This window comes from Monopterus albus, unplaced genomic scaffold (assembly GCF_001952655.1).
Source record: "Monopterus albus unplaced genomic scaffold, M_albus_1.0 scaffold399.1, whole genome shotgun sequence".
In the NCBI taxonomy this organism is placed as follows: domain Eukaryota; kingdom Metazoa; phylum Chordata; class Actinopteri; order Synbranchiformes; family Synbranchidae; genus Monopterus; species Monopterus albus.
The window spans coordinates 194871-210334 of record NW_018128279.1 but is presented as its reverse complement, the minus strand read 5'-3'; the positions used below and the strand labels follow the sequence as shown (position 1 = coordinate 210334).

The window sequence follows — 15464 nt, the reverse complement described above, 5'->3', positions numbered from 1 at the left end:
TCCTGGAAATCTCATATCAGATATGTTCAGCATAAAATAGCTAAAAATATATCGATATTGGCAAGGGTTAGACATATGCTGGACGTCAAAGCATTGCGGATTTTGTATTGTTCATTGATTTTGCCATATTTGGAGTATGGCGTTGAAAACTGGGGAAATACATACAGGAGTTCACTTCAACCATTGTACATATTACAGAAGAGAGCGATAAGAGTTGTGCACAAGATGGGGTATAGGGATCACACAAATGTAGCTTTCATACAGTCTAAATTGTTAAAATTCTTTGATTTAGTGGAATATAAGACTGCTGTGTTTATGTATAAAGCCAGGAACGACTTATTGCCTGGTGGAATCCAAAGGTTATTTGATGAAAGGGAAGGGGGATATAACTTAAGGGGTCACTTAAATCTAAAAGTTCATGCTATACGTACAACCAAAAAAAGATTTTGTATTTCTATAAGTGGGGTCAAATTATGGAATAATTTAAGTGTGGACATGAAAAATAGTACTAGAATTGATGAGTTTAAATATAAATATAAATGTATGTGTCATTCAAGATATATGCAAGAATAAGATTTATTCGAGAAGGCGTTAAAGAAACACTGTTTTAATGTTCTGTGTATTACTTGTTGGTGAAGAAGGCAATTACCTATGTAGAGATACTGCTTGCAGCCAATGATGCATGAAATTTTTTGTATAATATGATGTTATGGGGTAGGACTGGATAAGTCTGACTTCTTCCTACTCCATTCAAACATGTAATAGGTGTAAGCAAACTGATTTTGGATTAGCATTGGTTGGATATGTGTGTGTTGCTGTCATTTGTTCTGTTTTGCATGTTTGAAAGAATAAATCAAATCAAATCAAAAATCAGTGGTTAGTACAAGTACCAAAAGTGGCTTAGGGAAGGACAAACAGTGAATCGGCAACAGGGTCATTGGCACCAAAGGTTCACTGATACGTGTTGAGAGCAAAGGCTAGTCCATGTTGTCCAATCCCACAGGAGAGCTACTGGAGCACAAATTGCTGGAAAACACAATGCTGGTTCTGATAGAAAGGTATCAGAACACACTACAGAAAGAAAGCAAGCCAGCAAAGGCACTGTGATGCTTTGGGCATTGTTCTGCTGGGAAATCTTGGGTCTTGCCATTGATTTGGATGTTACTGTGACATGTACTGTACCAACTACCTAAACATTGTCAGAGGCCGAGTACACCCCTTCATGGCAGCCGAATACCCTAATGGCAGTGACCTCTCTCAGCAGGATAATGCACCCTGCCACACTGCAAAAAAGGTTCAGAACTGGTTTGAGGAGCACAATAGCAATTTCAAGGTGTTGAATATGCCTCCAAGTTCCCCAAATCTCAATATAATTGAGTATCTGTGGGATGTGCTGGATAAACAAGTCCAATAAATGGGGGCCCCACCTCACAACTTACAGGACTTAAAGGACCTGCTGCTGGTGTCTTGGTGCCAGATATCAAAGGACGCAATTGACCTGACTGTCAAAATACATCATGGGTGACAGGCACAATGCATCCAAAGTTGGACCTTGTTCTTGACTCTTGAAGCCTGATGGATGTGCTTTGACAGATATGAAATTATACTTTAGGTTAGATTTAATAGATGTAGGCTAGATATATTAAAATAGCATTTGTTTTATTGAGGATTAGTGATTATTATGACCTCATTTAACATCCACAGTGGAAATGGGGAGCTCTCCAGTCAGCTAGCTTGCAGCTCGCTAATACTTATTCCACCTGCTGCTGCCATAATATTACAGCAATGTTCACTGTACCAGAGTTCAAACATGACAAATCCTGGATGCCCACAGGCAGTTTGAAATATGCATCTGCTCTGTGCTGACACAGAGAACCCATAGTAAAAGTAAGTTAGCTAGTTAGCTGTTAGTAGGCTGCTGCCTATTTAGCTTTAGGGACTGAATATCATCACGATTTTTGTCAGAACTTAAGATCATGAATTTAGTTTATCCCACAGTATGTGATCATTATTTTGTCATTACATTAGTGGAAAAACTCAGCTGCCACAATAAAGTCTGTGTTCATCTAAAACTGTGCTTTTACTGTATGTTGCTGTTAAAGCTATTAGGCATCAAACAGTTTTTATTAAGCAACAAGCTGCACCATACTGACATACAGTATGTTTTAATGTACTGATATATATACAGTGCCTTGCGAAAGTATTCGGCCCCCTTGAACTTTGCGACCTTTTGCCACATTTCAGGCTTCAAACATAAAGATATAAAACTGTAATTTTTTGTGAAGAATCAACAACAAGTGGGACACAATCATGAAGTGGAACGAAATTTATTGGATATGTCAAACTTTTTTAACAAATAAAAAAACTGAAAAATTGGGCGTGCAAAATTATTCAGCCCCCTTAAGTTAATACTTTGTAGCGCCACCTTTTGCTGCGATTACAGCTGTAAGTCACTTGGGGTATGTCTCTATCAGTTTTGCACATCGAGAGACGGAAATTTTTGCCCATTCCTCCTTGCAAAACAGCTCGAGCTCAGTGAGGTTGGATAGAGAGCGTTTGTGAACAGCAGTTTTCAGTTCTTTCCACAGATTCTCGATTGGATTCAGGTCTGGACTTTGACTTGGCCATTCTAACACCTGGATATGTTTATTTGTGAACCATTCCATTGTAGATTTTGCTTTATGTTTTGGATCATTGTCTTGTTGGAAGACAAATCTCCGTCCCAGTCTCAGGTCTTTTGCAGACTCCATCAGGTTTCCTTCCAGAATGGTCCTGTATTTGGCTCCATCCATCTTCCCATCAATTTTAACCATCTTCCCGGTCCCTGCTGAAGAAAAGCAGGCCCAAACCAGGATGCTGCCACCACCATGTTTGACAGTGGGGATGGTGTGTTCAGGGTGATGAGCTGTGTTGCTTTTACGCCAAACATAACATTTTGCATTGTTGCCAAAAAGTTCGATTTTGGTTTCATCTGACCAGAGCACCTTCTTCCACATGTTTGGTGTGTCTCCCAGGTGGCTTGTGGCAAACTTTAAACGACACTTTTTATGGATATCTTTAAGAAATGGCTTTCTTCTTGCCACTCTTCCATAAAGGCCAGATTTGTGCAGTATACGACTGATTGTTGTCCTATGGACAGAGTCTCCCACCTCAGCTGTAGATCTCTGCAGTTCATCCAGAGTGATCATGGGCCTCTTGGCTGCATCTCTGATCAGTCTTCTCCTTGTATGAGCTGAAAGTTTAGAGGGACGGCCAGGTCTTGGTAGATTTGCAGTGGTCTGATACTCCTTCCATTTCAATATTATCGCTTGCACAGTGCTCCTTGGGATGTTTAAAGCTTGGGAAATCTTTTTGTATCCAAATCCGGCTTTAAACTTCTCCACAACAGTATCTCGGACCTGCCTGGTGTGTTCCTTGTTCTTCATGATGCTCTCTGCGCTTTAAACAGACCTCTGAGACTATCACAGTGCAGGTGCATTTATACGGAGACTTGATTACACACAGGTGGATTCTATTTATCATCATTAGTCATTTAGGTCAACATTGGATCATTCAGAGATCCTCACTGAACTTCTGGAGAGAGTTTGCTGCACTGAAAGTAAAGGGGCTGAATAATTTTGCACGCCCAATTATTCAGTTTTTTATTTGTTAAAAAAGTTTGAAATATCCAATAAATTTCGTTCAGTATTTGTTTGTCTGTTGCTACTGGACATGCAGCCTTTCAATCAAGATCAAAGATTTGTATTGTTAGTTTACTATATACATACAGAAAATCAAAATACTGTTTGTCTCTCACCTAGTATTGAATGCCCATATCATTTAAGAAACTAAAGAAAATGCATATTGCCACCAGTGTGGAGAGTCTTCCTGATGATGGTGACAGTGGTGTACAAACAACAACAGGACAGCAATTAAACTAATTAAATAATACTATATCTCTAAGTAGGTCAGAGAGAAAGGCGGGATGAAGCAAGCTCTGGGCAAGGAGGTGTCAGGGCCGTTTGGCACGACCTGCCTCTCTTCCACCTTTCTCTCCTCTGCTCTCTCGATCCTGCGGGCTCTACACCTCAGCTGTGTTGCATTCCAGTAATTAGCGACTCGTTTATCGGTGCACACAGCTGGGGTGCATCCCGATGATTACCTGTCCTCCTTATTTATACCTCTGGCAGACACTCCGTCATCGCCAGAGCATTACCTTACTTACCTTACCTACCTTACCTAACTCACCTAACTCACCTAACTCGTATACCCCATAACAGACCTATTTTCATGGTATGTATTATACGTCATTTTGTTTTCCACGCTGACAGTTCCTGTGCTGTGGATCGCATTTTGTACGTTGGTTATTTGTTTTGTGTTATATGTCTCTGGACATTCCACGCTGACAGTTCCTGTGCTATGGATGTCTTTTTTTCGTCTGCCAATCCTCCTGGTTAGTCGTCTATTCACCTGTTCGTCCTGATCCTCCCACTCTCCTAGTTTCTGCCGTTAGCTTGTCTACTCCCCTGGTCGTCCTGGTCTCCTCCACAATCTCTGCCCTACTTTGCCCTTTCTGTACATGGACTCTGATACGTTTTGTTGTTAGTGTGCATTTCCCACCATTAAACCTTTTTTTAACTAGCACCTGGGTCGGCATTCTTGAGTCCAACCTCAGTTCTCCCTCACCCTCCTGGTGAGGGGGACTAACCTTAACAGGAGGAGCTATAGAGGGTATAAAAATAATGTCTCAAGCTCTGAGGTTCTGCCACATGGACCATCAGACAGAGTGAATGTCAATTGGCTATACAACGCAGTAGAGATAACTTGTGTGGTGAGTGCACTGGAGGAAAATACAGATAACCGATCTCAACAAATGATGAACTAGCACACTCCCTCACTGAGGTGTACACAATGGGCTGCAGGACACACATCTCAGGGAACAGATTCACAGCTGGACTAAGACCTAGATAAGGGGTGCCTTTGTTAGATCAAGGCATAAATGATTTAAGTAGATGCGAAAAATACTTTTTTTGGGGTCTAGAAAAGCAAAATTCAGGATTTGCAGCAATAAGTAAAGTGATGGTCGATGGCACTCTGAGGATCACAAAATAAAATCACAATTTTTGACTACATTTTATCAGAACTTGTATTTGTCAGCCTCTTTGATGCCTAACATTGAAACCTCCTTAACATTTCAGAGAATAGAAGGAAGATAAGTGATGAGCTACAGTATGTGAAGAAGAGATCTCTCTACCTGAAATTACTGCATATGTTACATATCCTAAAGATAACAAATTCCCAGGTAATGATGGTATGACCAGGGGAATTTTATAAATCCTTTACTTCAGAACTGGAACCTTTTCTTTTCAGTATGTCAGTATCTCTTTATTATCTCAGCTGGTCCAAAATATAGTGTTAATCTAATGTTAGTAGTTAACACAGAAGCAGGCTGCTAGCACTCAGTTCAACAGTGAGCCAAGCCTAGCATTTCTTGTCATATACACTATCTATGCTTGGCTGTTATACTTCAGCAGAAGTAAGTGTCTCATACCATCTTGTAACATTTGATATTAATATCAGTATCACTTTATTTTTGCTCAAGGCTAAGTTAGCCATTAGCACAAGGTTAGCTTTAGTAGTGAACCGATTGTAACTTAAGTTAACACTAGTTGTTAAACACGTCCTCCTCTCATTGTGATGTAACAACACATAACAGAATGACTGATGTCTTTACCATCAAGTGCAAGGGTAACTTAGTGGGCCCCTTGACAGACATCTTCTCCCACATTCCCCTTCTAACATAGTGCACCGTGGTCCCGGCCATCTCAAACTCTCCTGGAAGCTCAATCTTCCAGTCGCTGTTGATGGACCTCTTACTGGAATCTTTCAGGGCTATAAGGAAGACAAAGAAAGTAAGAAGCCACACTTTTCATGCACAAAACCTGCCTCAGATTGGAACAATGAACACCCGTTCCCATTTGTGAGTCGTTCTGTACACTTCAAAAGTTGTTGTATTTTCAGTACACTGGAGGTTCATCAGGCCTGACAGTGACAACTGATCTGAAATGGCTACAAGTTCAAATTCAGATTTATTTGTATAGCGCCAAATCACAACAAAAGCCGTCTCAGAACACTTTAGAAATTCAGGTCTAGACCTTACTGTTATCACTATTATAGAGGAAAACCCAACAAATCCCCCTTGAGCAAGCAATTGGTGACAGTGGGGAGGAAAAACTTCCTTTAATGGAAGAAACTTCTGACAGACCCCGGCTCTTGGTGGGCGGCCTTCTGCCTCGACCGGTTGGGGTGAGTGGATAGAGGAGAGACAAAAGAAGAAAAGCAACAAGACACAGCAAACAATCAAACACTGGTCAGGTTGATGTGGCTGGTGACTGCTCATCAGAAACATAGAGCTCCAGAGCCAGGGCAACCTGCAGAAAGGTACAGGGAGAGAGAGAGGACACACTACGGGGGAGAGAGAGAGGACACACAGTTAGTGACGAATAATGGGGGTATGTAAATGCATGAAGAGACAGGAGAGAAACTCAGAGCATCGTGTATGTCCCCCAAGGGAAGGTTCAGGGTCATCTGATCCAGCCCTAACTATAAGCTTTATCAAAAAGGAAAGTCTTAAGTCTAATCTTAAAGGCAGAGAGGGTGTCTGCCTCCCGAACTGAGACTGGGAGCTTGATAGCTAAAGGCTCTGCCTCCTACTCCTGTGGACTCTAGGAGCCAAAAGTACGTAAACCTTCACTCTGAGAGCCAAGTACTATGTTGGGATGATAAGGCTCTACGAGGTCTTTAAAGCTGTATGATGTTTACTACATAAACTAAAACACAATTAGTTTAATTGTGGTTAACCTCTCAGGAATGAAGTAGTGATGACTGATTATTGACTGAGATTGTTGACTTAGTCAATTATAAACTTATTCCAACTTGTATATCATAAGCTATCTGAAGTATTACAATTTTATTTTAAAATTGTGTGTCGAGTCCTAGAAACTTAACTAATGTCAGCTAAACACTGCACAATAAAATTATGGTCATATGTGGTCACTGTCATGGCTTTTATAAGTTATTTCAGAAGAAACTTAACACTTCTTCAAAAAGCCAAAGTACATTGGCTTCTAAAACTTTCTCAGTAAAGTAACATCTGAAAGTATAAGGAGGTCTAGTTGCCAGTAACTGCAGCCTGTTATTATTTTGGGAGGATCTGGGGTCTTGTCCTGAATTAATAACATGAAAGAGGGAGGTCTGCCAGGAACTCAGTTCACAGGTTCATGGTAGTCAATTACTGACTATCTCCGCCTAGAAACCTCAAGCAACATTTGGAGCTTGGATAGGTTTCAAATGTGCCAACTTAGTGTGAGAGGCTAAGCTATGTTCCTATGTCCAGGGGTTAGCAAATTGTGGCTGTCAAACAGGATCTGAACTGATGTAGTTTGTGGAGGGAGACAGATGCAAAGGAGATAATGGTCACACAGCAGACCGTGAAGCTGCTGCATTAGATAAATCACCACAGTTAGTTCTTAGCTGTCAGCCTAACAAGCTGGCAGACTGTGGGCAAAGCTTACATTTTTGTTTCTCTGCAAGTTCATGATTCTAAAAGGGTTTTTTTTATATAGTTGTTGATCTTTTTAATCATTCAAATTTGTCTAGATGGTTAACAGCACGTCTTCCTGTGGTGTGACAAACTCAGAGCAGATATTTATTTCCACTTTGCCCTGACTTTAATAGCCTAACACAAATGAATTCTGAAAATAATGGTGTGACATCAGTTCTATGATTGCATCGATTCAGTAGCTTTTCAGTCGCATGTTGTGAACTACAGCAGTAGTCCACTAATCGTGTGTTGAAACATCAAAATGTAATACAGCCATATTTTCACTGCAAAGCTTTTCAAGAAAAAAAGAACAGCTGAAAAAAACTGCAAGCAAAGTTGAAATGAGGGCTCAGCACACACAGGATTAATGCGCTCCTGTAATCTGACTTCTTCTGTATAACAGAAAGAACACGTGCTCTAACCACCCAGTCTAAAGTGTGTAGAGGTTAGTGTGGTTATTGTGTAGTAGTGTGGTGTCATTGCTCATGGTTTAATTAAAGTAAACGCTATGGATAGTTGTGTGTAATGGCACCGCACTCGGGTGTGGCACTTTTCAAATCAGAGGTCATAGATTTATGTATCAATATCACTGTATCTGCCTTCAGATGCTACAGGAATTTAATAGACTGGATGAGAAGCTTTTCAGACAGTATAAAGCAGCTGTGGGCAACAGATCATGTCAAGAGTGGCCTTTTATTGTGGCCAGCCTAAGGCACACCTTTGCAATAATCATGCTGTCTAATCAGCATCTTGACATGCCACACCTGTGAGGTGGATGGATTATCTCGGCAAAGAAGAGGTGCTCACTAACACAGATTTAGACAGATTTGTGAACAATATTTGAGAGAAATAGGCCTTTTGTGTACATAGCACAAGTCGTAGATCTCTGAGTTCAGCTCATGAAAAACGGGGGCAAAAACAAAAGTGTTGCATTTATAATTTTGTTCAGTGTATATTGTTGTTTACCTATCTATGGAGGAGATATTCAAATTGATTAATGCTGTTGCGGTTCATCATGCTTTCATATTCTGGCTCAAACATGTCAGGCAGGATTTAAGGTATTGTCATTGTCAGAAATGTAAATTATTTGTCAAAGTAAACAATAAATGCAAATAAATTTGGTCTTGAGACAAACATCTGGCAGGGCTTTGAAGCTGAACTTGTCAATAAAAAGACCCTTTTGTTTATTCATTTCTGCTCAAGGAGGTATGTTTCTGCTTGCCATCCACAACCTTACTGCTGCATTGCTTCCTGATTTCCCAAACTACAGGATGCACCAAGGGTCATAATCACAGAATGTGCCAGCATTAATTGCACACCAAAACATTTTGTGGAGACAAAAGGAATTCATGTTAGCGTGTTATTATTGCATTAATTTTGACAGCCCTAGTTCTCTTAATTATGAATTCATATCGATAAATGTAGAAGGTGACAGATTTAGTAGTCATCAATATCCAGGATACTAGTTTTTATCATATATATACGGGGATATGTATAACCAGATTTCTGTGTGTTCCATGTAAACAGCATATTCTGAATATCATCAAAACTGGGATACTCTTAATAACTGGAATACTCATGTCTATGTAAATGCACTCTATGAAAGCTCACTAGTTCCAACCAGAAATCCTCCAAAAGATTTTCTTCAAGCAAACACATGAAGTGATTATTCTCAAGGTTTTTAAGTATACTCTGTAAACACATGCATTATTACCCAGAAAGCTAGGTGAAGGCTTGTCCTCCAAAACTGTGATCCTCCTGGCTCCTGCAGGGATAACCACAGCCTCAATGTAGCCTAATGGAGAGAGGGAAACACAAGGTGAAAACACATTCAAAGGCATGTGTAGTGGTTAAAAATAAACAAGGTTCCAGAGGGAATATGTAATAGAACAGTATGTAGTTTATATAAAGATATTATTTGTACTAGTTGTGTAAGGGTGAGCTGAGTGGTTATACAGTAGGTCCATTAAGCTCATGTGAGCTGAACAATGAGCTTATATAAGTTGGTCAAGATGTTTCCTGTTTTTGAAGTACATCTCAGGGTGTTGTCTCCCGAAACTGGAGACAGGAAGCTAAGTTCAGAAATTGATGTAACAGCCTAAGGATAGCTGCGGATAAAAGAGTGAGCCTGAAGGGTTGGAGGAGAAGAAAAGAAGAGAGGATGACAATGCTACTGTGAAAAGTGTTCCGGGGACCCAGGCCTGGGTGGGGAAACGAACTCAGGACTACTAACTCTAACTGACGGTACCTCATGACAGAAACTGACTAGACTGACTGGCGCTTTTGACAATTTTCTTATTTAATACTTTATCACATTGCAGGAGTGACTCTGGTCTTCGTTCTCTGTTCCCTATCAGATTATTTGTTTCACTGCTACTCTGTTCAGAATAATTGTAATATTAAATGGTCATTTAAATTGGGATGATCTGTCTGAATTAATTTAGTCAACATTACACTCTAGTCACGACACATGCCGGAAAAGAACATGGAACAAGTGTAGGCTGGTGACATCTGTGTCTATATCAGAAATGCTCTATTCACTGCACAACTAAATTCAGTCCTTCATAGATTTATATATCTAGTGCTGGAAGAAGTACTCAAATTCTTTTCTTAAATAAAAGTATAAATACCACAGTCTAAAAATACTTTCTTACTGCAAAAAGAATGTTACTTTAGTAAAAGTACAAAGAAGAGTTTTTCATAGCCTGGATAGTTTAATAACATATGAAAAAAAAACCCTTCGTAGTGCCAGAACCACATATTATTCATCACTGATAGAGGAAAATAAGAACAACCCCAGGTTTCTTTTCAGCACTGTAGCCAGACTGACAAAGAGCCACAGTGCTGTTGAGCTTAATATTCCCTTAGATCTCAGCAGCAATGACTTCATGAGCTTCTTTACAAATAAAATCACAACTATTAGAGAAAAAGTTTATCAAATCATTCCTACAACTCTCACCGACATGCCATCAAGTACAACGGCTTTAGAAACATCTGTCAGACCTCATTTATACTTAGACTGCTTCTCTCCCATTGATCTCTTTGAGTTGCCCTCAACAGTTACTTCATCTAAATCATCAACATGTCTCTTAGACCCCATCCTGACCAGGCTGCTCAAAGATGTCTTGCCCCTCATCAACACGTCCATACTAGATCTGATTAACCTCTCTGCAAAAATAGGAGAAAAGGTGTTTGGCAGGAGCTGTGTGATGTTTAGGAGCTCTTCTCTAGTGAATGTAACCCAAGATGGGTCGCAGAAAACCCAGAAAACATAAAATCAACTAATACACTTGTAAGTGTACAACCAAGGCAGCCATCTTGGACAATTCCTCTGTGTGCTAACTGGTTATGATAAGATCCAGGGCCAGGGAGCCCTAGAATGCACAGACATAAAGGGAGACGAGACAAGAGAGAGGAGTAACTGCTGTGGAGCGTTTGAAGGCCACGATATGCTAACCCCTGGACATAGGAATAAAGCTTAACCTCTCACTCTAAGGTGGCATATTTGAAACATATTAAAGCTCCAAACACTGCTTCAGGTTGTATGACGGAGATATTCACTCAGTAATTGACTACCATGAACCTATGAACAGAGTTCCCTGCAGACCTCGCTCTTAAATGTTATTAATTCAGGATAAGACCCCAAACCTCCTAAATAACAACAACCTGCAGTTTATTGTGGCAGCTACCTCCTTAAACCCTCAGATGTCACTGTACTGAGAAATTTTTATAAGCCAGTACTCTCTGGCTCTTTGAGGAAGTGTTAAATTTAGTCTGAAATAACCAATAAAAGCTGTGTCACTGGACACTTAAGACCATATTTGTTTTTCACAGTATTTAGTTGACCTAAGATGTTATTATGGATAGGATGTTTAAAGAATAGTGTGTATTATGTAACATGTAAACAGTTGAATATTTTAGATAAACCCTCTTCTGATGAAGCTGTCTAAAAGTCATTTTAGCAGTTCAGTCTGGGCCTTCTGTCAACCCTGTGAACTGTTATGCCACCTCACACACTCACTAAGACTTATGTAACCCCAACTCACAGGGAATTGGGTAACCAAACACTGAGAAATGTGTGTCTTAACCATTACCACTGAAAAGTGTTAACAAAATTATAGCAATGTCAATAACATCAAACTCGACTCAGTAACCACAGAGAGTATTAAACCTTTTCAGGAATTTTATATAGAAGCTTAACAGAGCTACAGCAAAGCAACAAGCAATAAAATATAAACCAAGCCATTTAATATAAATCTTAAAATCATGAATAATTGGTTTCCAATCTAAATAAATCAACAACTACCAATTCTATTCATAAATTTAGAATGATCATACTGATTAAAATCATTATGGTTGAGCTAAGCTCTTGAGCTGAATAAAAGTCAAAGGTCTCATGTCACCGATCCTCAGCTGGCTCTGGGCAGGCGGTGGCCGATTGGGCAATGCTTGTTCCTCTTTTTCCTTTTTGCCATGATTCAAGCTTTCACAAGGGAAAAGAATTTTTCAAATAAAAATCAGAGCTCATCCGGTTCAATCCTCAAAACTCTCGAAGAGAGAAATGGGACTAATTCAGATAAACAATGTTTTTTTTTTTGTCTAATCTTGGGTAACTAAGGAAAGCATAAAAGACATGAAAATGTCTAAAGCTGTCTTCTTTTGGTCCAAATCTTCATAAAGACATGAAAATGTTTAAAACTGTCTTCTTTTCAAGACATCCTTCCCCCACCAGGGCAGGTGGGTTTTGGCTTTTTGTTAAATTCATGATTTCTTCCTTAATCAGCTTTGAAGCAGGAATGAATTCAGTTTCCCTGCTAAACTGTGAGGCTCTGCTGTAGTTTCATCATCCCACGTTGGCATGCTTCCTCCTGTTTCGACAGGCCGATGCCTGTTCTCAAACACCTCGAAAAGGGGCTCACTCCCTCGTCGGCATGCTTCTCTGACAGGCCGATGCCTGTGCCTAAGCACCCAGGGAAGGGGCTCACTCCCTCGTTGGCATGCTTCTCACCCCCACAGGCCGATGCCTGCGGGGGAGCCCCCCCGGAGGGGTGCCCTCTCCCCGGACTGCTTCTCCACAGTCCTCGGTTTCCTGGAAGTCAGATGGTCAACTGGACAGAGCCTCCGGCCGCAGCTGTGAAAAAGACCTTCGTTCCTCTTTTTGCCTCAGTTTTTATAGGATTCTTGGTCAGTTGTCCTTGTCCACTCATCCAACCAGATGCCGCAGTTTGCAGTTGATACCTTATTTGGCGTGCAAAATCATATCCTGAAGTATTGCATATTTTTTTTACTGTCAGTCCAAGCCCAATGCCCGTAACTGGCCTCCGCCCCACCGTGATCCAGCCTTGGATTCTAGTTCCTCTTTTCTAGAAAACTAAACCATCTGAATACATAACAAAAATACAAGAAACTCATCTGACTGAAATACCAAAATTCCATCATTGCTTTTTAACAGAACAATCAGAATCACACACTAGTTTCACACAAAACTATCATTGCTTTAAAATCAGAACATAAATTTTTATATTTTGAATACTTTACTGTGACTAAACATGGATTATCATTGATTAGACATTGATCAAACAATCATCAGTCAAATCTTTACTTTTGTGCTTAAACATAATTTTTGTTACTTCCTCAATACGGTGTGTGTCTCTTCTGTGTGGCAGGCACACACGAACCTTTGCAGTTCCTCATTTTAGGGATGTGTGTCTACTTCCTCTTGTGTGGTTCTGTACTTTCCACTCTGTTATATGTAAAATCAGTCTTCCCCGTCCTTTCAATACAACCATTTCACATTTTATCTAACACATTCACTAATGATTATGTCAAACAAAACACGCAAATTATTTTATGATTATCTTTACTTATTTAAAGCTTAACTTTTCTAAGCATTCTGCCACAGCATTTTAATGATAATTCCTTCGTCCTTTCCAACCTCCCCTGGAACTTCCTCTTTCTCCTCTGCCTTCTCTGTATCTCGGTGCTCTTCGAGGCCCATATTCACAGCCTCGCTGACAGGAGGTTTCATCAGATTAGAAGATCATGCAAGAAAGTAGTTGTCTGGATGACCCTGTTTTTGTTCACATGGTGCATAGTCCTTCAGCTGTTCTTGCTCTGGCAGATGTTGCTCCACCTGGTATTTTCAGATTTACTGGTGATATTTCTCCAGAACCATTAAGATCCTAGATAGAGTATTCTTTGATGTCTCTCAAATGTTTCATTATTTTGGGAGTTACTGAGTACATCTGGCTATGTTGCCATTGCCCAGTGGGCTTTTTCTATGTGCCGATCTTTTACACTGAGGATATCAATGTTCTCTCTAAGCACCTCCTCCACAAAAGCAATCACTAACCTGTGTCTGCCTTTAGCTCCTTTAAGGTGGAACTTCTCATTCTCCCTTTTGTGAGTGGCTCTCTTGATATCTTAGCTTTCACCTGCACTGCTTTTCTGTGCAGGGTCTCCTCAGTCCCCACAATTCTCACTTCTGCTTCATATAACCTCAAACTAGTGTCTTCAATTTCATCAGTTTCTTCAAGCTGTCTGCAAATCATAAATCCCTATGGAGATCTGAGTTAGTTTCACAAATTCTTCCCCACCATTCATTCTATTGCCATCAATACTAGCTGTGGGGGAGTAGCACCCTCATGTTGTTACACTTCTTTGCTTTTATCTGTGTTTTGAGCAGACATTTTACTCTTCTGCATAAATGCCATCATTGCCCCTGTTGTTAATAAAGTAAAAAACAAAGTAGTAAACTAGTTATTTTGACTTTTCTTTTACTTCGTCTGAGAAACCATGTGTCCATCCCTTTAGTTATCCAGATATGCTTTCTTTCTTTTTCTTTAACCAAAATCCGATATCAACACCATTTTCCAACAATGGCATACAGTATACTGGTTACATAGATACTAAAACATGCACTCACCCATTCCTTTGGTGTGGTTGAATTCACCTTTGACTATCGTACAGGAGTGTCCATCTCCATTACAAACACCACAGCGGTCCTCTGTAGCTGAAGAGCCAATAATGCCATCACAGCCAATTTTCTGCTCACAAGAAAACAATATATACAATATATTGTTTATATACAATATAAACAACAGTAGGATGAAAGGCTGATAAGTTGCCTTTGTAAAGTGTGTATCTATACTACAGTGGGTACGGAAAGTATTCAGACCCCCTTAAATTTTTCACTCTTTGTTATATTGCAGCCATATGCTAAAATCATTTAAGTTCATTTTTTTTTCCTCATTAATGTACACACAGCACCCCTTATTGACAGAAAAACACAGAATTTTTGACATTTTTGCAGATTTATTAAAAAAGAAAAACTGAAATATCACATGGTCATAAGTATTCAGACCCTTTGCTGTGACACTCATATATTTAACTTAGGTACTGTCCATTTCTTCTGATCATCCCTGAGATGGTTCTACACCTTCATTTGAGTCCAGCTGTGTTTGATTATACTGATTGGACGTGATTAGAAAAGCCACACACCTGTCTATATAAGACCCTACAGCTCACACTGCATGTCAGAGCAAATGAGAATCATGAGGTCAAAGGAACTGCCTGAAGAGCTCACAGACAGAATTGTGGCAAGGCACAGATCTGGCCAAGGTTACAAAAAAAAATTCTGCTGCACTTAAGGTTCCTAAGAGCACAGTCGCCTCCATAATCCTTAAATGGAAGACCGCAACCACTCCTGACTGCACTTAATTGCATACACCACATCACTCTGTTTGTGTCTGGGTGTTTTGTCCTTCGGGTGGACCAGTCTCTACCACAGGGTGTTCCCTGGTTTACAGTTAACTGGGATATTGTGGTTGTGAAAGATCCTTTTTAATTTCTCTGATAAACCAGCCACATAAGGGATGACAGT

The 15464-nt window shown here is 40.0% G+C and overlaps 1 protein-coding gene across 1 annotated transcript in view; it reads right to left on the bottom strand.

Annotated features, from left to right (window-relative positions):
- LOC109951632 (A disintegrin and metalloproteinase with thrombospondin motifs 17-like) overlaps positions 1-15464 on the bottom strand; it is a 199476-nt gene that overhangs the window by 42339 nt on the left and 141673 nt on the right. Inside the window, exons 12-14 of the mRNA XM_020586235.1 lie at positions 14508-14628; positions 9297-9377; positions 5714-5871 (exon numbers count right to left, since the gene is read on the bottom strand). Coding sequence (XP_020441891.1) covers positions 5714-5871; positions 9297-9377; positions 14508-14628 — 360 coding nt within the window. The remainder of the gene's footprint in view (positions 1-5713; positions 5872-9296; positions 9378-14507; positions 14629-15464) is intronic.